At 35.9% G+C, this 25,802-nt stretch overlaps 1 protein-coding gene across 1 annotated transcript in view; it reads right to left on the reverse strand.

Moving 5' to 3' along the window:
• Positions 1-25,802, reverse strand: part of WDR27 (WD repeat domain 27) — a 90,456-nt gene that overhangs the window by 24,800 nt on the left and 39,854 nt on the right. The window contains exon 23 of the mRNA XM_054279977.1: positions 16,695-16,793. Within this exon, the coding sequence (XP_054135952.1) occupies positions 16,695-16,793 (99 nt within the window). The remainder of the gene's footprint in view (positions 1-16,694; positions 16,794-25,802) is intronic.

The raw sequence follows: 25,802 nt of genomic DNA on the forward strand, positions 1-25,802 counted from the left end.
TTGGGGGGCTCGGGAGTCCTAGAATGTTGCCAGAAGTGTCTGGTGGCTGGACTTTGATCCTACACAGGAGACGACATCTGTATGAGGATGGGAGGATTTCACTGGGGTGAATGGTGAAGGGATAAGTTAGTTAGAGTGAAACATAGGGTTTAAGATTTCTGTACAGGGGAGTCTAAAGAAGTAAGATGGAGGAATTGGGGCGTGTCCTCTTCTTCTTTTTCTTCTTCTTCTTCTTGGCCTCCATCTTCTGTAGTGATGTTGGCACTTTGAGATTGGTTATTACTAAAAGTGCACTAGTTAATAAGAGTAAAAAGTATTGGAGAAAAATGATAAATATTGTATACGTAACTTTGAGTATAAAGATAGGTGACCGCCCCAGGGGCTCTCAGTGTGCTCATGGCTGACTGCTGAGCAGATCTCTGTTGGGCCAAGAGAAAATCTTTTAGATAAACAATTAATAAACACCGAGACCAAGAAAAGATCTGAAGTCCCTTCTCGTCCTTTGAAGCGCGGGCGGCCCAAGGCCACCCCGGGCCTTTCCAGGCCATCTAAGCAGCCGAGAATCCGACACTGAATACTAGTTAGACCTGAAGCTTTCTTTGGAATAAGATGGCAAACTATAGATTTTCTGATGATCTCTACAAGTGTGTGCGCATATAGAAAGTCTTACTTACTCACAAGTAAGACACTGTACCCCACAACAGTGATATGAATTCAAAATCAAAAAGGGAATAATTTACTCTTTCATCAACACTAATATACCATCCAAGAAACCAATTGCGAAATCAACCTGTTGCAAGGTAATGGTTTCAGATTCACACTATGAATTTTAGAAATAAATGAAACCAAGAGCTGGTTTTTCTGAATTCTTTATCAAACAAACTTGCAATAAAATTAAATATGCTTTCAAATTTTAGCTTGCAAATTCAATGATCAATGTTGACTTAGAAACAACTTTTCAGATTTGTAGCCTCATCAACTACAGTTTTCTGAACAGCAAATGAAAGGAAAAAAAAAAAAAGAACAAACCCTAATTGCAGCTAAAAGAAAGACTTCACTAGTCTTCATATTGCTAGGGAAGTAGGGGTATAAGAAAAAATGGAAGCATGTTACAGATTTCAATAACTAAAGAGACTGGTTTATTTTCTTGCATAACTAAACATAAAAATTATCAACAGCTCACTCCTAACTGCCCTTAAGACCACTTTGTGTGTCAGAATTAATCAAATACTAACGTAGTATACTTCCTTTCTCTTTCTTTGTGATTCCTTTTATCTCCCACAAAAAAAAATTGAGCAGTGTAGACTCTTGCCAGGTTTACTGAAAATATACAGCATAATGCAGTAGAGAGCTGCAACAGTGTCTTCTCATAAACTACTAAAAGATACTTTATGAAAACACTAGATCCTTGCTATGATTGTAGCAGATATTTCATGTTAGTGAAACATTTTTCAAGACAGACAAGAGCAAGCATACAAAAAGTGCAAAGAATGTCTTTTTGCTCACTTATTCCTTAAAAAATATGAAAACACTTTTTCTTGAGAGCTGAGAAAACATGTGTTAGCAATTTGACCAAAAAGAAAAAAAGTCAGAAATTAGTAAACAAATGACACTCTAAAATGAAAACATCCACAAAACTCTAGTATGATTCAGCCCTAATAGCTGTTTATAGCAACATGTTATTCTGTTTTTTCTTCATTTGTTTCCACTTAAACCTTTTTTTTTTTTTTTCTGTTTCTGGATTGGCATTTTATAAAAAGAAAGACATAGACTACCTTTAATGGAGAATAAACATATAGCACCTGGACAAATGAAAAGAAAAAAATTGGCTACTTTGCTCATTTATCATGGCTAGATTTCAATTTGCCATCTCTGACATAAATATATTAACATAAACCACTAAGAACTGATCAGTGCATTGGGATATGAGGAACACATGGAAGGCACTGAAATCACAAGTGATAGAGGAGATTTTTAAACAAAGGAGCTGCACTACTGAAGTGTCCTTCTTAAGAAAGAGTCAAGAAAAAGAAGCTCTCATCTAATAAGAAGGTAACCAAGGTGATTCACTTCCCTTCTACATCATTCAAATCAACAGTTCCCCACAGCTTTTTGGCACACAAATTTCTTTCAACTTCAAAGTTTGGAAAAATTCTGTGGTTTGGCAATAGAGAAGCTCAAGGGTGCAACTGTATACAGTATTGTGAAGTAAAACTGTGTTCCTGTAGGAGAATGCAACTATACCAATTAATGTAAAGAGATTATTTATTTCTAAAGATATTGCAAGATGTGTAATCAAATATTCAGATCTTTCACTACTTTATCACAATCCAGGAGACATACCTGCCTCTGTAATTATAAACTGAGTTGTAAACTCTGATTTTCTTCACTGAAATATAAAACCCCAGTTTACCAAAGTATGCCTACAAGTGAGACTGCGACCTGTGAGACTGTTTCATGTGGAGTTATTGTGTATGCAGTTTCTTCTTTTCCTATAATGTCTCCTTCCCAGATGAGTGGCTGTCACAAGGCTAGCCATGCTTAGAAGAGTTAAAGAAGAACATACCTATAAACAGAGAGCATTACACTCATTCAAGCCATGGTTTCTTCCAGAAACTGTCCTTTGCAGGAAACTCTTGGACCACCCATGATACATCCTGTTTAGGAGCTATTTGTTATTGATGGACTCTCCCAGACTGCCAACGTGTTATGACCACCCATTGTTGGTTTGCTTGAGGAATGCAACTCAAGCCATTCAACAACAGTGAGAGTCTCCATAAGTTGACTCAAAGGACTAAAAGCTCAAATACTGAATAAAAGATCTAACAAATGAATAAGTGGTAAATAAATAACTGACTTAAGAGCAGCTTCCAATTCCATCTTCAGAAAGGATTTGTAAGCTAGAAGCCTAAATCACTTGAGTGTTTTTATATCCTGCTATTCAGTCCATAAGCCAACATCCATTGCAGATACCTTACACTCTTTATGTATGAAAGCCTGGAAAAGTACAACAACTTCTGATTCATTAATATGGGCTGCATGTTTTTACAATCTACTTACATTTCCAGACTCCAATATCACTATTAATAAAGAGCCACCATCGTCTATGGAGCATTTGTCATGAGCATTGCTGTATGGTCCAGCTACACTCCAACAGAATATTGTTCGCACCAAGTACTGTATAACTCTCAGTCACTTTGCTGTTCTCTTAGTTTTAACTGTAGCAGAATTTATTTTTACTTTCAGATCTTTCCAATTCTTAAATCTAGAAGCTTGTAACTTAGAAGCATGGTGGAAAAGAAAATGAAAGGATGCACATTTGACATGGTTTGAATATCATCCATTAATGACCTGTAACTTAAATTTAGCTCTTAAGAAGCCCTTCATTCTACATTTTGACTATAACTGAGGGACTCTCATTTGTTCTCCTTCTAAACTGTGAGGCCATACTTTGTGTCCATCAGGCACAAAATAGAAAACATTTAACAAATCAAATCATGTCAAAAATAAAGGTATACATAAGGCTAAGTTGAAAGGCACTTTGCCATATAATATACAATTCCCTACTAAATTAAATTAAGTAATTTTCAATACTGTTTTTTATACTCTACTTATTGGCACAACTTCTTTGAAACCACTGCATGTTAAAACTCCCAAAATAACTCAACGGAACAGGAAGTGTTTACAGAAGTGGGACCTTTAAAACTATGACAGTTTTTCACTTCAGCTGTAAGCACTAAGGCAGGCTGGCCAGCTGATTGTTGTGTCAATCAAATGGACTTCAGATCTGATATAATTTGTTTATAAAATTTTTCATTGAAATAAATAAAAATCTCTGTCTTCTTTAAATTTTCCCCCATAGCATTATAAGTTAACAAAAACCTCTTCCTCTTCCAGCATTAGTCTTAACTGTAATTTAACAAATATATTAACATTTGTTTTCTTTGACTTGCTCCTGAGGAAGTCTTTTCTTCTTCAGACTTCATCACATTCTTTTTTTTTTTGCATTTCCTTCTTAAAGAGAGGCCAGAAATGCTAGCTCTAGATAATTACATTACCTCTCTTGACATGCAAACAGAAGATAAAATGACTCATTTCACTGTACACAACTCCATCACATCAGTCAATTTTAATATATTGGTTACATATTAAGGATATTTTCCTTGAAGTTTAATAATTATTTTTCCTTTAAAAATAATATATGTGTAAGATTTTAGCTGTTCTAATACACATCACAGTTCCATAATACACAACCTGCTTTAGACAACGAGAGGTTTTCTTAAACCTGCATTGCTTCCTTTTCATAAAGGTTTTCTTTTCCTCTGGATGATACTCCTACTCTGGGGCTGAGAGATTTATAATGTCTATACGTGCCTGGATAATACAGCCTGGGACTCAAAATGTATTTTGCTCATTAATTATTCCACCCTATAGCTATATGTCTATAGAAAGCAAGTTCATTTTATTGCTGGGTAATTCACCTTTTTCTGGAAAATATTTCTCAGATAGCAAATTCAAAATACAAACCACGGTCTTATATGACATATTGCATATTTAAATATTTTCAAAAGAAAATTATATTCTGTTTAAAAATAATAAAGGCATATAACTCACACTTGAAGAAAAAGTGGAATCATATTTATTTCATACAGACCTTTGTATCTTGAAATATTGCACTTAACTTCCATGAAGGACTTTCTTATTTATAAGATGTTTTAAAACTCTGTGTCCATATTCAAAGTAAAAGTAACAGGAGCTGTTCAAGTCATGGGATAGCAATGCTTGCATAACACTTGGTAAGTCAGCGGGAAAACTAGCTAAACATGCCAGGCTAGCAGCTTCCCAATGGAGAGTGTATCATATTCTGCAGTGCAAACAAAACATTTTGAAGTTGAGTCATTCACAGACAGAATTTGTTCCAACCTTCAAATATAGAGTAAGTCTGAAGTTTGGAAAGAGAACACACTTGAAGTGAAAAACACTTCTTTCAGTAAGTATCATAGCCACTTAAACAAATTATTGATGGAAAAACCTACATTTCAGAGGAGATGCCTCTAGCTGGAACCTATTCAAAACTTCTAGATCACATCTAGATTACAAGCAAAATAAAAGGTAGTCCATGTTCTTATTTCATACTCAAAAAACAGTATTACACAAAACAAATAAGAGATTTCAGAAATCCTTATGAATTCTGTAACAAACTACAGCTTGGGTGTCCCTCATTAGGTCCTTTTTTTATCCTTATGATGAGTACTAAAGTTATTTCTCTAAAACCACCCTATGAAAAAATTATTTTTTAACACTTTGTAACTATTACTTTTTTGCATGACAGGCATTTATAGGAATCTATTGTTGCAACTGATGTATTCCTATAGACTTTTGGCCTGCTTCTCAAACAAAACAAAAAAACTTCTCAATTTTGTATCAAACTTCATATTAAAACAGTCATGAAGATAGAATGGAAGGAATGCAACTTCTAGTTAGAATCACAGAAGAAAATGTAATATGCTCCAGATACAATAAACTGCTGCCATGTATAGTGTGAATTTTAGTTTACAGTACATCTTCTTGGAAGTTCTCAAGATTTGCCTGATAGTTCTGTGTATTAGTCCTAAGGAATTCTAACTCTAATTCTAATTCTACTCCTAAGGAATTTGTAATTCTAAGAAATATGTGCCTTGAAAGGGTAACATTTATGACATACTCTTTGTATAAATTGTAATCTTGCTCTATGCCTTTTCTTAGAATATTAGCTCTACAATTTCTGTTTCATTTTTTTATTATCATACTATTTATTATATTTGGCATCATACCTTTATTTGAAAAATTCTTTAATATAGAAAGGTTAGCTAAAATCTGATAACTGGAATCAGATGTTGCTTTTAACTACTACAGACTTCTCATCCTCAGTGTTCTGTCCAAAGTCAAAGTGGGTAATTGCATTTCAATTACTCAGCTCTACAAAGGCTCCTATCCTACACTCATCATGCTATCTCAAACCTAGAATTATAATTTCAAAAAGCAACATCTCATGTGTTACATTTCAGTGTGATCTATTTTAAACCAGTGAAGACCAACTGGTGCCTTTGCAGGCCCACTGCTGAGACAGAGTTAATGAAGGCTCATGTACTCAAACTGCTACACAGAATCAGCATTTGTACAAGGAATCCCTTGCCTAAAACAAAAGGTTTAATATGATATATAATTTTTCACTGCCTTCATTAGGCCAGACTGTATAGGACTAGGGACGAAAATGGTATGGAAAGGCTGGCCTTCAAAACTTTTGAACTGCCATAGATATTCAGGAATAATTCTCTCCGTGGAGTCCATTGCTCATCCTGGGAAATATGCTATCAGCATATCAATAGAATATCAATAAGTTTTCTTTTAACAATTTTACCGGTGAGGAACATTTTCATATTGATAGTAGATCTACTAATTTTCACCTTATCTATGAAGTTTCTGAACACTAAAATATCTCAAGCAAATTTCAACATTCTGAAAGGTCTCCCCCATTTTTTTTATTTGATGCTTAAAATGAGAAAAAACCCAAAACACAAACAGAAAAAACACTTAAAGATGAGTGAAAGCAGAACTACATCATGGAATATAAAGAAGAAGGAAGTTCCTTAAATCTTTAGACGATCCATAGAGTTTATGTCTGAGAAAACCATACTTGACAAACGTGTGTTACAACTCAGGAAACTTCCTATTCCCTAATTAAAATGTAAGGTCTAGTCCTAACAAATACTGTTGAATTTATGGCCATGAGTTTTGAATATACACTGTGAGACCACAGATGATTCCGTCTTGACTGTAAACAAGGGAAAAAAATCTATTTCTGCTGAATATACAAATTTATAATTTGAGATTTAAAACTATGAGCACTCTATCAGCTTTTGGATACACTAATAAAAAGCCTTTGCCAGAAATTTATCTTGGCATAACAGTGAGAAATAAGATTCACATTTCACTAGTCAGTTTTTAGGACCTGTGTTAGTAAAAGTTGCACAACAAAGTAATTTTATTTTCCACTTGTTTCAAAATTTCATATTTAATTAAATTGCTAAATTTGAAAGCAAAAAAACAACTTCTAAATAAATGTATTAATAAAACTGTTTTCTCTAATCAGGGTCAAATGTCTGTAGAAATCAAACAGCCAGCTTTATTAAAAATAATTTTCCTGGCACTATTAATTCAATGTAGAATTTCACAGATTTCACACTTTATCAGAAAGGTGCTTCTTTCATTAATTTTAAGTGCATTTTTAATGTGTCTAGGTATAATATATGGTACAAATAGACGATAAATACATACACCTATTCACACAAATCTGGGTAGACACAACTCCAGATATTTCTTTAGGATTTAGCTATCCTTATCATTTCTCAAAGTCTCTGCATCAGAGCAATTGTACTTCCCTTGAACGAGTTAAGTAATTTTCTAAATGGATGATTGAGTTTTAACTAGTTAATAAGCAAAAGGCTTTACTTTGTCCCAAAAATTCTAGATAAAAAGACAGTCCTATCTTTAAGCATTTTTGATACAAAAATAATTCCTTCACTTTAGAAAGACACAAGATAGAGACCTCATGAGAGCAAAGTCTATAGAGTCATGCCAAGAGAAAAATTGGCTTGTAAAATAATTTTTATCTTATTTAAAGTTGTACTCAGTAATCCATAATAATGAATAAATAGATTTTAACACATTATTGGGATTCAGAAAAGACCATTAAATGATAGGATTTGACATGTCTGCATTAGCTGTAAGAAATCTTGAATAATCTGAATATTGTGGGACAGTTTTAATTCTTGTGAGCATTGGCTCTGAAACAGATTCAGAAAGACAAAAGAAAATTAATAAAAATCTTGTTTCCACTTGTAATCTTTGTGACGTGCCCTTGAAAGTGGTTTTGGAGCTGAAAACCCCAGGCATTTCAGGCAAATGATAGTCTCATCTTTATTCAGCTCATGGTGAGTACAGGAAATAGAATAAAATTGAATAATTATGTTATGTTATGCCTGGAGTTTTGCCTAAGAAACTCTGACCCAGTTTGAGGCATCCATAGAGCAGCTATCTGCAGTGTGGGTCCCAGGCCCACCAAGGAAACAAGGACACAAGTGGACACACCTACAGCATCACTCAGACAGGACTGCAGGGCCCAGGATGAGCTGAGACAAATCTCCTGGGTCCTTGGCAGGTCACTGTGTGGTTAGAGGCTCCAGAGAATGCCAGTCCCAGCCAGAGGAGGCCTACACTCTCTGGATCCCAGCAGGAGCAGCCCTGCACCGCTCATAAGCTTTCCTTTCGACAGTGATGGCTGACCACTTGGAAGAAGAGCATTGGGCCAATGGACTTCTGCTCTGATGAGCACTGCTGTTCTCAAGCTCTCTTGTTTTAGCTTTTGTTGTCACATAAAACAGGTCAGGCATTTCTAAAACTGATTACAAGGGGAACAAAATCCACAGGGAAATGAACAGGTATTGGTATTGCCCACCTCAAAAACATTTGTAACCATTTAGTTCAGGAATACACCTGCTTCAGACTGAGCACTTTGAGCCTTGCAAGTGTCAGAGATGCAGAGGTTTGACATCCTGTGGAATCCCAGTTGAACTTGATGAACACAAACTTTAAAAACCACACTTCCCACATGCTTTTTGCGAATTTTGTTCAGTCCTTCAAATCATCATAGAACGATCCACAGCTCTCACACCCATCAGAAGGTTCATGCCTTCTTCTCACAAAGGGGGAGAAGACAACACCTAGGGTGGAACATGATTAGCTATTCAGTCCCTTCTACTAATGCAGAGCTGGGAAGAAATATGAGAGATTTCCTCAGCATGTACTGCTTGGGAAAGGAGGAGATAGAAACAATAAAATTCAAATTTAAATTTGAATTAGAAATTTAATTAGAATTAGAATTAAATAGAACAGAACAGAATCAAAATGGAAGAGACTCACAAGTATCATCTAATCCAATTTCCTAATCACTTCAGGGCTGACCAAAAATTAAAGCATGATATTCAAGCATTGTGCATCGACCTGTTCCTGTGTTTCACTACTCTCTCTCTAAAGAAATGTTTCATCACATCAACTCAACCTCCTCTAATGGATGTATCCTTGAGCCATTCCCACATGTCCTGTCACTGGACACTAGGGAAAAGAGATCAATACCTTCATGTTCCCTCCTCATGAAGCTGTAAAGAGCAATGAGGTCACTGCTCAGCCTCTTTTCTCCAAAGTAAACAAGCTCAAAGTCCTTAGCTGCTCCTCACAGGGTTTGAAAACCTGCTATGATGGAGTGACTGAAATGGTCCACAAAGGAAAACTGACTGTTGTCATCTATCTGGGCTTGTGGCAAGGCCTTTGACAAGGGCCCACATGACATCCTTATCTCTCAACTGGAGAGACATGGATTTGAAAGGCGGATTTGAAGGATAGATAAGGAATTGGCTGGATGCCAGAAGGTCAAGGAATGTGATTCTCCACCTTTACTCTGCTCTCAAGGAAATCTAAGCTGGGATAATGCATCTAGCTCTTGGGTCCTCAGCACAAGAAAGATGTGGGGTTGGAGTATATCCACAAAATGATCAGAGGAGTGGAGCACCTCTCCTAAAACAAGCTGAGAGAGCTGGTGTTGTTCGTCCTGGGGGAAAGGTGGTTCCAGGAAGATCTTATTGTAGTCTTTCAGCACTTAAAGTGTTTTAAAAAAAAAGGAGAGTGACCCTTTATACATTTAAATAGTGATAGGACATGGGGGGGGTGGTTTAAATTAAAAGAGAGATTTAGGTTAGATGCTTGGAAGAAATGCTTTACTCAGAGAGTAGTGAAGCAATGGCATAGGTTGGCCAGGAAAGTTGTGGATAGCCCATCTCTGGAAGGGTTAAAGATCAAATTGGATGAGTCCTCAGCAACCTGGTCTTATGGGTGGCAACCCTGTCCATGGCAGAGTGATTTGGAATAGGTTGCATTTAATGTACCTTCTACCCCAAGACATTCTATGATTCAGGTTAAAGAATCACACACATCACGTTGACATTTTAAAAGAGTCTTCATAATTGTCACTTTTCTTTCTCCAGATCTAGCTTCTTTCTGCAATGGACCGTGTCACAGAAGAAAAAGGCAGTGGCAGAGTCAGTGTGATTTGCCCCAGATGTTAGCAGAGGAGCAGAAAGGAAGGCATTAACTGTTGAAATAAGTCCCAGATTTGTGTTTGTTTCTGGTGTGGTGTGATATGGCATGGCATGACATGGCATGGCATGGCATGGCATGGCATGGCATGGCATGGCATGATATATCAGCAGGGAAATTATCTATTTCTTTCAAGAAATCTTCTTACATGAGCAAATAACTAGCTGGATAGAATACAACTACAATTCTGCAAAAAAAACCATGTCACAGTGTTTCAGCAACTACAGTATTCCAGACAGAAACATTGTGAATGATTTATGAAAAAGCACCAATTAACCAGTCCCTTCAGGTGACAAAATTAGCATTTTAATGCATGTATTACCATAATTTTAAAATATTTCAAACACCACTCTTCAGAAGCACAGCAACTAGTGGTGATTGCAGATGTTGAATATTTCTATGAGATAAGAGGAAGGGCCACAAGATCCCCTTACCAATATGTACTTTTCCCTGCCTGCCCCACCACACAGCACAGCCCTGAAAGTAAGAAGGCAAAGCAAAAGTCCCCCCAGTTGCCAGATCAGCTCACAGGGAAAACTTGTTAGGGAGGGCAGAATCAAGCCCTTCTGAGACTGCTGTACTTTACAAAGTGGACTGGAAGAAGAGAGGCACAAAAGGCAGCTTTAAAGAATTTCTGCTTCGCGCCTTTCTCCCTTTATGCTGAACACAGTTCAGATACAGCCAGGAGCTGGGCCAAGATATTTGGTGTGGCTATATCATACTCCATCAGTCAGCTGGAACCATTTTATGTTGCTATTTTAATTTAAGACAGAAGTTGAGTCTGTTTTTCTTTTCATATTTAATCTGTTAGCTAAGACTTAGCTTTCCCTTTTCCAAAAGCTCATTTAGAATGTAGCTTATTCCACACTTCATTTTGGTTGTACTTCATCTAAATATATTTTAATGGCTGAACTCTGATTTGTTATACATCCACTATACGTTTGCATCATGACTGCCAATTAATTTGGCTTTAAATTTCTCAAAGACTATGTAAGAAGGGAGAATCTTAGAATGCAAATGCTGAAATTTTAATTGAAATGGAGGAAGAAGCTTTGTACCTGTTCTACATGAAAAGCCCAGAAACTTTAGAATTGGAACTTCCCACAGAATGGTTTCTAGTATCAACAAATGTTCAACTGCATTCTATGAATACTATGTGTTGAGTGAGTTAAATACAACACTTTTCAAGAAAGAGAAATAAGATAGCTTGATAGCTTCCTAAAGTGCTATATAAGATAATTAAATTGAAAATTCTATTTCTCTATGAAAAATGTAGCTGAACAAACGCCTAACCATTAGTCCTTTAGTTCTTCCTGTTTGGCAAATTTCAGCTCCTCTGGACAGAGGAGGAGACTGTATTCAAAGTATACTTCACAGAATACTTTTTACATGCCCCTTCATGGAGCATTAAAAGCAGATACTCACTTGCTTATCCCCTTTCAATATTGTATTATTGGCTTTTAAAAGACAGGTGTTGTAGTGTGTAAAGGGAGCAAGTGAGGTTTATCTCATGTGGAAGCTTCCCTTTATTTCCTTTGAAAAGATAGGGTTTTTACTGAGACACTGAACACACCAATTTTCAGAACTGTTAAGAGCAACCTCCTGTTCTCAGCAGCTCTGAAAACCAGGTGACAGGCATCTCACTTTCCCTATCTCTTTCTGAAACAAGGCTTAACCAGAAGTTCAGAAACCATAATTCTTAACCTTGCAGTTTTCATCTCTTACTCAGGGCTTTCGTTCCCTCCCTCTAGGCACTCTCTCCATCTCTCCAACATCATCACTTCACTCCATACATATGTTCTCCTCCAGTTCTTAGTCTCCACCATTCTCTCTTCACTCTCTGTCTGACAGTTTCCAAGAAGCTGTCTGTTCTCCAAATTATCCCTGTCACTACAGTTAGTGCCTTTCCTTCCCACTCCCAGCCAATCCTCTCTCTTTCCAGTCCACAGGGAAGCCTGTCTAGATACTTGGTAAACAGAACTCGCATTGAACAGCAGAGTAGCCAATTGCTCCAAATCAACCCTTCCAGCCTAGTAGTGCCATTCAATAAAGTATCTACCCTTGTAAGATGTACCATAAAGATATTATGACAAATGTGCTATGACTTGAGATGCTTGCCCCTGCAAGCATATTTATCTAAAATCATGTGGTGTACAGCTGTTTTTGGCTGGCAACACACTTAAAATGCATAGAGCATTCAATGATTGAACTGAATTATATTGTCCTTCCTAGCTTATAGAAGGTTCTTTCTTTCTCTTTAAAAATCTGTCATGCTTCTTCATATGTTTTTCATATTTATTTGCAAGAATGTTTTGGTATAAACAGTTTTTTGCACTAAACAACACCAACTCATATTTTAATACATTGATACACAACATTATTGGAGTTTGTTAGAAACTGCAAAAGAAATTATCCTTCTGCTATAAACAGTGACATACTTGTTCAGTGATGAACTCAATTTCGAATTCTCAGGGATTGGAATAAATTCAGTAGGACTATCTGCTGTGTCACACTAGTAGCCTAGTTATCCACAGGCTCAGCAGCCCTTGTAGCTGGAGAGTGGAACAGCCCAAAGATCTGCATTCTTTTCTGTCAAAGCAGTTTTTAAGATGGCAAGAGCCAAGATCTGCAAATACAACCACTGGCTCAAAGGCAGCAGCCAAACAAGACACTGTAGGAAACCAAGCCCACTTTGAGACTCTCCCAAAGGTGGGTAGAGCTGAAGATCCTCTTTTCCCCCAAGATACTTAGACTGGCACTTCTCTGCTTTGACTCGATTTCTAAATCCATTTAACTGTTGAAAGTTTGAAAGTTGAATGGTTATCCATTTCTCCAAACCTGAAGACTGTCTCAAGATTTTTAACATGTGGTAGGCTTGTATACAACACAGTTGTATCAGTCAATGACTGCCAATAATTTATTTTTAAATCACCATCTTACATAAAAAAACCCCTAAAGTTTGTCATGTCCCAGTGATTGGTTTGTTCAACAATACTGCAGGTGCTGTTTCATTTGAAGAGATCTTTTTACCCCAATTTCTACCTCTCATAAGCCTCAGAGTCTTACAGAATAAGAAAGGGCACATGCAGCTGCCTTGAACTGCTTTATATGAGTATCTTGGTACCATTTACAAGCTGATCTATAACAACCCATGAACTATCAGGACAAACTGCATTAACTGCTGTCCCTTCCTTTTTTAAATAATACTATCACAATAAATCTGTACATTTGAGGATGAAAAAGAGAAGGATATTGAATATGATGGTGAATAAAAATAAAATATTGATAAAATTTAATCAGACTGATACTTCAGTAATTTGAATAGAAAATTAAACTGGTATGTTTGTTAAATTTAGGAAATTTCCAGTCCCTATCATCATTCACTTCACTGAGATTAACCAAATGTGAGTACACAGATTTGGCTAACAGTTCAAGAAGACAAGGACAGAAATACATTCATCCTCAGAAAAGGTCAGCAGGAGGCTCTATATTTTTTTTTAAATGCAACTGTCTCCTTTGGCTGAATATTGGTAAAGGAAGTATCTTCTCACCAGACATAAACTGCAGTACAGACTTTGGCAAAGACAGTCTTCCTACAAAGACTGCATTACTCCTAAACTGTATAAGGAATATTTAACAAAAGAGAACAGGTTTGTGAAATGAGCAGAGAGTTTAAGAATTGATATCAAGATGCATGAGAACATGCTGATCTCTCTTTAAATAGGAAGAACATTTAAATAGTCTCTTTCTTGGTAATTTCTGATTTGTCACTCAATTAAATTATACTCTGCTTCAGAAGGCTCTCAGCCAGGCCAGCTGACCAACTGTGTAGGCTCAGCTCACCAAAAGCATGAAACTACCTCCCATAGTGTTTCAAAGGGGTGCTAGCAATGCACACTGATTTCAAAGTCCTGATTCTGTCATGAAAAAATAACTATCATCATAGCATATACCAATATTCAACTTCACAAAAACAGCAGATGAGAATATAGTCCCCATTTGCTTTTATCCTGCTTCAAAATCACAGATATTACTTATTGTTTCCATATTTAGTAGATAAGACTCACTCCATTTTTAATTTAGACTGACTAAATGTGTTATAGTTAATAACTACAGTTACTATAGCTAAACACTACAATAACTCTTAATGTATACTCTCTAAAATAGATTGAAATGCTACTAATGGTTTTGGTAAGATAAATATTCTTCCCTACTTAAGTTTTGATCAATAAGTGAAAACCAGGAAGTGAAAACAAGAAGCCAAAACTGAGAAATCATCTTGAAAATTAAGATAAGTGCAAATTTTCTAGCTTATTCCCCTTCTCCAGCTTTCATAGCAATCATTTTATAATTATTTCAGAGTACCATATGATGAAAGCAACAATGCCCCCTATAATAATATCATATCCATCCAGGGTTTTTCCCTCTTTTCTGGAAGAGCACTTATGCAAGTGAGAGTCCTAAAAATGGTTGGAATAAGCTACCTCATGGACAGGTGCTGGGCAAGCAACAACTGAACTGGAGCACTGACAGAACACCACACTTTTGGCTGGATGTTTCCACAGCAAAAGACTTAGTTATAATATCTGAATTTCACTCATCAGCCACTTTATTTTTTTCACCCATTTTGCTTTCTCCTGCCAGTGTTTCCCCTTGAATGCAATGGGACTTTATGCAGTGGCAGTTCAGAATCCAATATAAATCTTAATTGAATTAATTCAAACATTGGATGAAACAACAATAGAGTCAATTTTAAATCCCCAACCAGTAGTAGAAATGCGTACAAAAATCTTCCAGTATTGGAAGCTCTGACTGCCTAAAACAAAGTCTTTCTTTCAAGGTATGGGATTACTCTTTTCTGATTAATTTATGGTTTTCTTCTTTTCTACTCTACAGGCTTATCATTGCATTGCTTAGCAGCTTCTCCTAGTGCCTTGGAATGTAATTTCATGCTAAATTCTATATTGGAAAACTCAGGTAGATTTTTGGGTTTTTTGGATTGGTTTTCATTTCTGTAACTCCCACAAAAACAATTACTTAGAAAGCATTTTGGAGTGCATGTCATGCAGAATTATTTGGTTAATCAAATTTACATTTCATCTGTAAATTTGCAGCAGTTTAACACATTCCTTGCTATTAGTAAAGTGTTTCTGATAAAACCATCCTCGAAATCTTTCCCCACGAGAATATATATGGAGATAGCCATCAGCTGGTTCAAAACCACAGGCCTGGTTTCTCAGGAAAGAGCTCTTCAAGAAAAGGGTCTAAACTTCAGATTTGGCTCTAACTATAGTACTTAATTGACTGTGTAATGTTTGATAAAATTGAGTATTAAAGGGTTTGTGCCCCAAGGCACACTCCCATACCAGTCTGGCTTGGAGCCACAGCCAAAGCTTATTTTACACCATTTGTAGATTCTGTCCCCTTGATTAACAACTGATTTTCCCGAACTTAATTATTTCCAAGTCTTGATTCACACTACTACTGCAATTGAGCCTAGACTTCTAAAAACTGAACTCTAATCAGTCATTTTCCACTAAAATGCATTCCAGCAGCTGGCCCACAGATCAGAGTTCTGCAAGACTACAGTCATCTCTATTCTTATAGTATACCTGTTTTGCAGAAATATGTTCAGAGCTAAACCTTGCACGATTCTTGATTTGCAAAGTTTAATAAACCATACAATTTGGTTGAATATAACATTGCTGAATCCAAACACTGGAAATACGCAATGTTAACCCTAAGACAGCAATCAACAATTTGTCAGTTCAAACAATATATACATAAAGCATAAAACTTCCAGAATTTCTAAAATCACAGAAGTGCTAGCATCTATATTTACACATGGAAGGAGCTATATAAATGTTACAATACTCCTACGAGTGAAGGAATGTTATTTACTCCATAAGTATCTTTAATAGCAACAAGCACAGTCAGTAGTGAGGAGGCAGTGAAGTAAACAGAAGCTACTGTCCACTCTTACATAAATATATATAGTGACCATTGTTGTGTCGTTAAAGTAAGGAACAAAAAAGTAGAAAGTATAAGGCTTCAATGCAAATTCAATATATGAAAACAAAGAGGGTACATCCATAGGATTTAACTTCTTTAAAAACAGCATACAAAGAATTCACATGATAAACTAGCTGCAGGGAAGCTTGAGTGTCAAAATAATACTTAGAAAATAAACCTCTTTGTACATATTGCTGCACTGCAATTAAACCATTACACTGAAATGCAATGCTGTTAACATAGTACAATGATCACTAAACAAATAGAAATTGTTACTGCATAATGCCAACTTCTTTGAAGTACTTTTCACCCATAGATATCTAAAAGGTTCAAAGCACAACAGTAATAGTTTTTCAAAATATTGTGATAAAGCAATTTCAATAGCTATTCTGACACAGAACACTTGAAATAATATTACTTTTTAAATCTTTCAGGCCTTTGAGTTATTTTACATGCTTTCATTACAAAGAGGAAAAAAAGTAATGGCTTACCTGTGGAGATGAGGGATTAAAACTGACATTGATTACAGATTCTGTGTGTCTCCCCAGTTTTTGCAAAAAAGTGCTTGAACGCATTTCATATATATAAGCCTAAAAAAACAATGAGTTGGTATTTTCAGTATTAAAAAATAACCACATTCTTGAAGCATTAAGTTATAGTACAGCAACTCTAAATATATAGCCTACAAAGAAGTTAGAAAATTTTAATCATCGGAGTTATCTCATTTAGAAAGGTATTAGATTCCACTTTAAAAAAGGTATTTAAATTCCACAGAACATATTTTAAAATGTGTTTTTAAAGGGTAATTTTTTTTTACCTGCCTCTTGAAGTACACCTAATGTTTAGTTATTTATTGGGGAAAGAGTGCATTATTCTTTTCATAAATACTTTTTTTTTTTTTTAGTTAATTTAAGCATTTGCTAAATTATCCCAAATTATAGAAATCAATTCTAAGATATTGATGACTTTCATATCTGTTTAGGTCTTGTACTGCCCAGGGTGTATCCTTGCAAGGCCTTTTAATAAATATCTACTTTATTCCTTTAACTCTGTCTAGCCCCTGTTTCAGGTCAGCCTCTTTAGGCTTCAGTTCCCTTTTTTGGAAGGAGTAACAGAGAAGAGGCAAAGTCAATGATAGCAAGAATCAAGTGCACAAAATTCTGATTCACAAAGAAACATGCTCCGTCTTTTAACCAATAGAACATATCACAGAGAGGCATTAGTGAAGTTGAAATTTTTCCATCATAATCCAGTGGCTTGCGGAACTTTGCCAGAATTATCCAGTAAAAATTAGTTTTCCATTCCAGATCCTTAGTTTAATTTGGGAAGGACCATGTTCATTTTTGGCTTAATCTTTATGTCCCTGTTCCACTCTGTAAAATAGATGTGATAATATTTCACTATTTTTTGAACAAAACTCCAAAGTTTGCTAAACCCAGGTATTATGGTAATTTATTCTCTTCCACACTGTTTCTAAATCAACCATTGGGCTCATACCTTTCTTTCAAAAATGCTATCAAGCAGTCGCGCAGCTTAATTACAATCTAGTGAGAGTGTATTTGGTGATGTAGTCACGCTTCTCAGCCTAAAAAGCACTCAAACCCTTACATCCCACCTTTCAAGGGATGATTCTTAGCCCTGAGCTAGAGATTAGGCTGGGATGCAGCACTTTTCCAAATTGCCACATTGTATAGCCAGATTCATTGGATCAGTGGAAAGTCATGACAAGCAGCCACTGGCAGAAACCCATCTGTAGCTAACCACCAAAGCCCTGGGAAAGACCAGATGTGGGAAAGCCCTTTCCTCTGACCTTTACCACAAAGACTCTATGCTCATATTGAACAGCTGCTAGGCAAAACACACAAAACATGGCAGGAAACACAACCTGCCCATTGATCACTCTTACAAACCTATCCTAATGGAACTACTGCTAAACGTCTTTCCAGTACTGTATTCCTAGCCCCGTAAATCTTATATATTTAGGTGTTACGGTTCAACAGAAAAAGGAGCAGAGTCTCTAGCTACATGCAAGAATAGTTTATTAGATTGTAGCAGATATCATCTCTTCCAATAACTGAAAGGAAAAGTAATGGTAATTTTCTGAGTAATTCTGACATGCAAGACAATAAAATCTGATTAAAAGAAAAACATCATCATATAAAAGTGGGTAAAACCAGCTTCTGTTTAAGTAGCTCTAACCATAGATTTTTAAACTAGCCAGTGACAATCTAAATTCTGAGAATAAAAGTTAACTTGGTTAAAGATTGAAAGTACATTTATTTTTAACTTCAAAAGTTTAAAAAAAAATAAAACATAAACCTCAAAGAGAATTATATTTTAACAGAACTAACACTCATAACAAGAGGAATAACTCCAGTATAAACATCCTTCTGCTATAGTGTGCCATCATTTTAGTTTTGCTGTATTTTCTGATGTCATCCAAATGGTTTTTCTATTCTGTACTTACTAGATTATTTTAGCATATTCTTCTCTACAGAAAAAAAAAAAGGAAATAACAGTAACTGAAATAATAAATGATACCATTAACACTAGCCACAGAAGAATAAAAAAAGCTTGAAAACATGAAATCAATGACAGAGGAAAAACAGATTTTCAGCAAACCACATGGAATGAAAAAGAAAACAAAACAGTCTAGGAAGCATTCAGCAATACCCAAAATGCATAGGTGCATATAATGTTTTAGACTTTAGCCAAAGTCAATCCCCTTTTTTATATTAAGATGAAATTTGTCTAATAAAAATACTGATTCAGTAGATATTGGTATTTCCTTTCCAATTCTTGCTGAGGGTCAGCCAAAAGTAAAAATAATTTACCTGTACCAACAGCTTCCAAAAAAGTTTCCTGGACCCATAACCACATACTTACTTGTATTTCCTTTCACTAGACATTTGAAGAACATTTGGAGTAGTCAGTTTTCAGTAACCCAGAGTGTGACAGTGTATTTAGCACCTTACAAATATACACAAGCTTCTGCTTTCTTCCCTAGACTTGTACCATGAGACAAGGAAGAGAGACAAAGGCCCTTCCCTGAGTGGAGGAATTTGTACCCAAATGGAAAATTACTTAATTCTACTGCACTGGTAGACAGAGTGCGCTAGATAAATTGACGTTTTATCTGCAGAGTTTCACTGTAAATTCTTTCCTCTGTTTTCTCACACTCTAACTTCAAAGGAAACTTGTACCCATCTGTTCCCATTGCCCCCTAGTCCAACCCATGGCCATAAACATTTGTGTCAAACTACTTACACTCCTACCGCCTCCTGGGATAGGAAAGAGGGGAAAGCAAATCATAAGTACTTGACTAATAACAGAAGAATTGTCCTTGTTATCAGCTTTTGCACAGGGATCAGAAAAGCAACACCAGTTTCAAGTAAAACGCTTTGTTGCTGCTGTGGCTTTAAGCTGAAGTGTGTATTTTACAAACAAATCACAGGAAAAGAACACAACTAACAAACAAACAGAAAGATATTGATATCTAAGATACCTAATTTGGCCTTACACAAATAGAGATGTTTTCCTCACGTTTTGCATGGACTGGCCAATGTCATCATTTTTCTGTGACTATTTTTCCTAATATTTCAAATGAGCTGCAGAAGACAGAAATATTTAAGTCCCTTGATTGAGGGATAGAGTCCCTTAGTAATCTAAAATTTTTTTATAAAAGACATCTGTCATTATTAATAAGGTATTATCGCCCATTTGCTTCCATCAGTGCCATCAAACTTGATGCATAATCCTGCAATACATGATATGTGTTTGACTTGCACTCCATCGCTCCCTATTTATACTGGGGCACATATTCCACTGAACCATGTATTTTTCCTCAATTTCAGGCTAAAAAAGCTCCTGAACTACTTACACTAAAGAAAAATAACAATTAACCTGAAGCAGACACCGAGCATGGAAAGTTTCAGCCCAGAATGGTCTTACTTATAACCAACTGAAAACAGAATTATAGTGGAAAGTGTTAGACTACCTTAACTATAGGTATTGGTGCCAAATCCACACATAATAAAACAGATTTCATAAGTATCCTAAGCATTGATTAATGCTCTTCAGTCCCAAGATATCTTATACACTTACCACGTGGTAGCATGGAAAGTCTAATCAAGCCTGGCACCAAAATGTTGAGTACAGTACACCCTCTCAGAGTCCCTTTCCTTTTTAATGACTCTTATGGAGGCTCTCTTTCTGGTAGTCACAGGAAACTTCCCACTACTGTAAGATCCCAGTTTCCATACGATTTCCTTTGACATAACTAAAAAAATGAGTGACAGTGAACATTATTAATGCTCTTTATTATTAAAATAATATTACACATATCAGTCATCTTTCAAGATGCAGGGGATATTTTTCAAATGTATCAATCTTCTGGCAGTTATAGATAACACATTTGAATTTTCCTCACTAAAAAAAAATTACATAAACCATCTCTGACTTCCCTCTCTAAGCCACCCTTCTATGAAGGTTCCAAATTGCAATTTTTGCCAATTCAGTTTCTATTTAATTTGCTAATTTTAAGGCCTAATGTGTGTGATTGTTTTTATTTGTTTTAGTATGAAATTTATGCAGTACCATGCACCACTGAATTTAGGTTGCCTTTATTTTTAGAACACACAAAGTGTTGTCAGAGTACAGAATTATAAATTGAAGACTTTTTTCTAAGAATTCACATCTCACTATGAAACAGTATGGTTGTATCACACCCACTTTGGCTCTTTTCTGACTGCTGCTAGGATTCTGCTCTGTATCAATAGTTCCAATAATTGCATTTCCTGCTTGTGCACTGGTGTTGACTGACAGCAGTACTGAAAGATTGAGATGCTGCCAAGGACCTTCAACCAGATGTTTGTACCAGATGTACCAATCATACCCAAAATTCAACTACTGTCAAGAACTGAGACGAAGAAGTACACATATAGAAAACACAAGCCCTGTGGATATAAAACTATATAAACTATATACCCACTTTTAGCACCTAACTGCTGTATGCATTCCAAAATGAACATTGGGTATGCATATCTACTTCACCTTCCTGTTTTGTCTACAGTTGAACATGGGGCATTATCTTTTATAAAATTAGTTTTCTTTAGAAAAATGGCTAATTTCTCACACTTCCTCCTATCTCTCAAAAGCATTAGCAAAATTCACTGTTAACACAGTAAAAAATTACAGACTCATAAAATTCAGTTTGAAAAAAAAAAAAGTTCAGTAGTAGTTAAATAACAATACATCTATAGGCATCAAAAAATCATCCTCAACCTCTCTCAGCTGCTAATCTGGTTTTGTGGTGGTCAGGTCTGAGGTGTACTGGCCTAGATAAGCAGTAGCCTGAACTGACCATAAAGCACACAAGAACAATTAATGTGCTCATACTCAAGTAACTCCATGCTTCATAAAATAACCTACAAAAGCCAAGATTTTCAGCCATCTTCAAAGATACACCCAAAGAGACAGTGAAGTAACAGCACACCCGATGTCATGACTGTACAATCAAGAAAGCAATATTTATCTGTTCACTTCTAGGATAATGGGCCTAACAGCCAACCACGTTACCAAGGAATCCAAAAAACCTCAGGCTCAAGACTAAAACAAAACTGTGTTCCTCTTTGGAAAGGAGTAGATTTTCTCCATCAACAGCTGGCAGAGGCTGTCACAGCCTGTCATTCATTCTCTGCTATGGATTTTGTTCTGCCAAGCAATGTCAGTCCTGCCTTCTCCTCAGTAAACATTACTAATGCTGTTATCTCCAGATGTTTCCTGTTAAAGCCTATCTTAGTTAAACAGTACGAACACATAAGATAAAACTTGAGTAATATATAATTGGAATACCAATCACACTGGAAACCAAAATGCTTCAGATAGTTGCTACCACTGCTTCATACAATACATTCTGTTTTGCAAGCCCTCTGGTATGAAGTGTAGACCAAGACAACAAATTCAGTACAATACCAATAGCATACTTTTCTAAAAGTAATTTTTCGGTAAAGAAAATATCTTCTTTTCTCCAAATAAAGTAATAAAGCATACTTCATCATATATCAAATATACCTAATTTAAACCTTAGTGATGCCTCCAAGATACACTCCCAAGAGATATGGAACAAAGCATTCTAGACTATTAACTAGTCCTATCTCATCCATTTATATACAACTACATAAGAATATCTTTGCCAACTCCCTCATTTGTAGTCTTTTACCTGGCATTATTAGTACCTAAAAAGTTCTAATGAAGTGGTCTATTAAAGGGAGAAAATCAACCACACAATTTTATCATTCACATTTGGGATTTCCTGAGGTGTTTCTTCTTTGGTATCTAGATAATTTTATGTAATTTTTAACCTAATCAGATGCAATTTTAAATCTTATCACACCACAGACACACAAGGATGGAAGGATTTCACATAAGATCAAAGCAGCTGATCACAACAGTAACAAACTGAAACAGGCCTCATCTAAACTCTTAAATACAAGAGGAGAGAGGAAAGATATCATTGCTAATCTCGATTTTATAAGTCAGAACTGAGCCACAGAAAGACTAAGGTGGCTAATAATATATTTATGGGGGTTAAGAAATACAATCTTCTTGGCAATGATCACATTAGGAAGTAGTGAAGTGCAAGAGGAGTAGATGTACAGAGTGCTGGCAGCCCAACTCACAAATATATTTTTTGGTAGTAAAGCATTACGGTATATTGCTCAGCAGCATTGATATTTTATTAGGAATATCAATCTCTGTAGATACTTAAATTAAGGTATCAACTATAAACAAATTCTACAAATTCTAGTTTGTATTATGCCTGATGCAGGATCTTGTATCTGAAAATAACTCAGTCTGCAAAAAATATCAGGTCTGGGTTTGCATCCAGCCACCACTCACAGGTTTGCAAAACTCTTTGGATTTGCCCCTGGACCAGCATCACTTGCATAATGAGAACTTACTCTAAAACAAATTTCGCATGAAGGTTAATATTCAGGGACTCACAAGTGGTTATTAGACTGATGTTATGTATAAGAACCAAATTGCTTTATCCTGTCTCCTGCTACTCCTTTGAATGATGATGCCCTACGGGCTACTGCTTCAAGCTTTGGTGCCTTCACAGTTGGAAGGCATAAATTTCATCTTGAATTTAAAATGTGTTTCAAAGACAGTGTTGTAAGCAAAATCCTAGGCTTTGTTGAAAAGTGTAAAAAGAAAAGGGAAGGGAATTTCGTACATTACCCATGTGGTTTTTGTTATTCATGCAGCAACCTGCTATGCTGAAAAAATTCTGGGTTTGTGATATCGGTCAGTCTGTGTGAGCTATGAACACAGGCACTGAGATTTGGCATGGACAGAGAGTTTTATGTTAGAAAATCCAATTTCAGCACTAGGGTCAAAATGTGCCTCTACAGTTCAAAGAGAGCTAGTAAGAACGAGTCTGAAAGCAATTAAAGAGACAAATATTTATTTCTTCATTTCTGGAAACTTGGAATTTATTCATAGAGCCCTAAGATCTTCAAAGACAAAAATTAAGTGGCTAATTAGACATAAAGTAAAACAGCTAACTAGAACTACATAGCATAGAAAGAAAATGAGGGTTTTTTATTATAAAAAGTAGCATTTCACACTGTCCAGATATCTTCTTACACTAAGAGTGCTTTAGTCAACAGTTCTGTACAGAGTCCAGAAAAATGGAAATCTAAACCCAATTAAGGTATATTAAGGTCCAACATCCTTGATAATATTGATAGTCAGAAACCTGAGATTGTCCACTTGTAAAATGGTTAGAAATTACAATATTATGTGTATTCAGTTAAGCAAAAGTCAACTAAATTCTCTTGTAACCTTAAGCTATTTAGGATGCAGAGAAGATTTGATATTAGAAGTGTTAGCCTTTTATATTTGCTAGTCACAACTAATTACAGAAAGGACAATCACAGTCCAAAACCAGGATTCTGGTTACCTGTTTATCAGACCATCAGGTCCTACACAGGTCTTGGTAAAGGTTCTCTTAAGGAAGTTGGAGTAATCAGTTGGGGAAACACTTTCAACCCCAATTTACAGTATCTAGAAGTCTTACACTAACATGCACCAGAGCAGTTCACATAAAACCATGTGGCCACTTCAGCCACACAGAAGCTACATCAAGCTCTTATATAAAACAGGCCATACACCCTCAAAGTAGAAAGAAAGGCAGACAGAATTTTCATCCCTTTTTTTGCAATAACATATTTTGGGTTGCTGTTCTATGTCCTGTAGCAATGTGATTTTGCTATTATTCATTGTATACAAAATATTCCTCTTTGTTAAATGTTTCAGATATTGTGAAATACAAAAAGCAATTTAGGGTCAATGTCTCTCAATTGTATTCCAATTATGCCTTTTTTGGCTTTAATTTCAATCACATTTGTTAACCACAGTAAACTCCAAGATGACTGAAGATGCAGTTGCTTCTCAATGGAAAGGTACATAACCTATTTCCAGAATGCTCTTTTTGAAGATAATGCTCTGTATCCACACTACTGATTTTTTCATGTAGCTTATTCCAATAGACATTCATTCATATAATCTTCAGAAATATGTGACTCCTTGATACTATTAAAATTGTCCCAGTCACACATTAAGCCATCTGTCAGGATGCTATTAGTGGAAAAATATGAATGGACTATTCAGTGCAGCATTCAATTTTCTGTTTCAAAAGAAAGCACAAAAGTATATCCAGCCTCAACACTTCAAAGGGAAGCTTTCTAAAAAAATGTCCCAAAACTGCATTTTATCCTAACAGTACAGTATAAGCAAGAGTCCAAAACTCAATTTTCCTGAGGGGACAGGAAGAACAATGAAAGTTCTCTACAGACACAGGACACAAATTATGCAAAATTCCAACCCAGGAGCCAGACTAAAAAGTATTGCCTGGCACTGTGCCTACCAGGGACCACATGCCAACTGGAGCAGGATGCATGCCAGCTATTCAGCTTCCTTTGATGACCCACCATGTGCCAAGAATTTGGAGTTAAGACAAAATCATGCTGTCTTTCTTTTCTTGAATCAGCACTAATTCCAAACAAATACCTTAGTGCAAAAGCGAAGACAAAAAGGTCTTGTGACTGCACCTATTTTTATACAACTCAAAAGCAACTTTAGTTAGTACCCTCAAATAAATATATTACTATATCATATATATCGTGATCTGAGATGAATATTAGATGCATTTCTTCACAGGCAAAGCAAAAAGCCCTTCTTTTGTATTGCAAGCTAAATTTTGAAATGCTATTTACCAGAAACTTGAAAAACATGTTTTATCATGAAATGTCAAGAACACAACACCGTTTGCCAAACATCCATCAATCTGCCAATAAAATCTCTAACCTTCACACATTATTTGAGCCACTATCTCAAAACTAGCCAGAAGAGTAAATTCCTCTTCTGAATCTGAATTTTACCAGAAACTGTGTCATGTTCTGATGATTAACCTAGAAATACCTAAAATAAATTTCAACAGCATTCCTACCCAGCTGTTTTGAAAGGATGTATTTGCAATGAGCCCGACCTCAGTCCAGTTTCAAAGGCCTATAGTACAAGTTAGCAATCTCCCA

The sequence above is a fragment of the Melozone crissalis genome, unplaced genomic scaffold (assembly GCF_028551555.1).
Source record: "Melozone crissalis strain CALT ecotype California unplaced genomic scaffold, PUWL_Pcris_2 ptg000027l_1, whole genome shotgun sequence".
NCBI classification, from domain to species: Eukaryota; Metazoa; Chordata; class Aves; order Passeriformes; family Passerellidae; genus Melozone; species Melozone crissalis.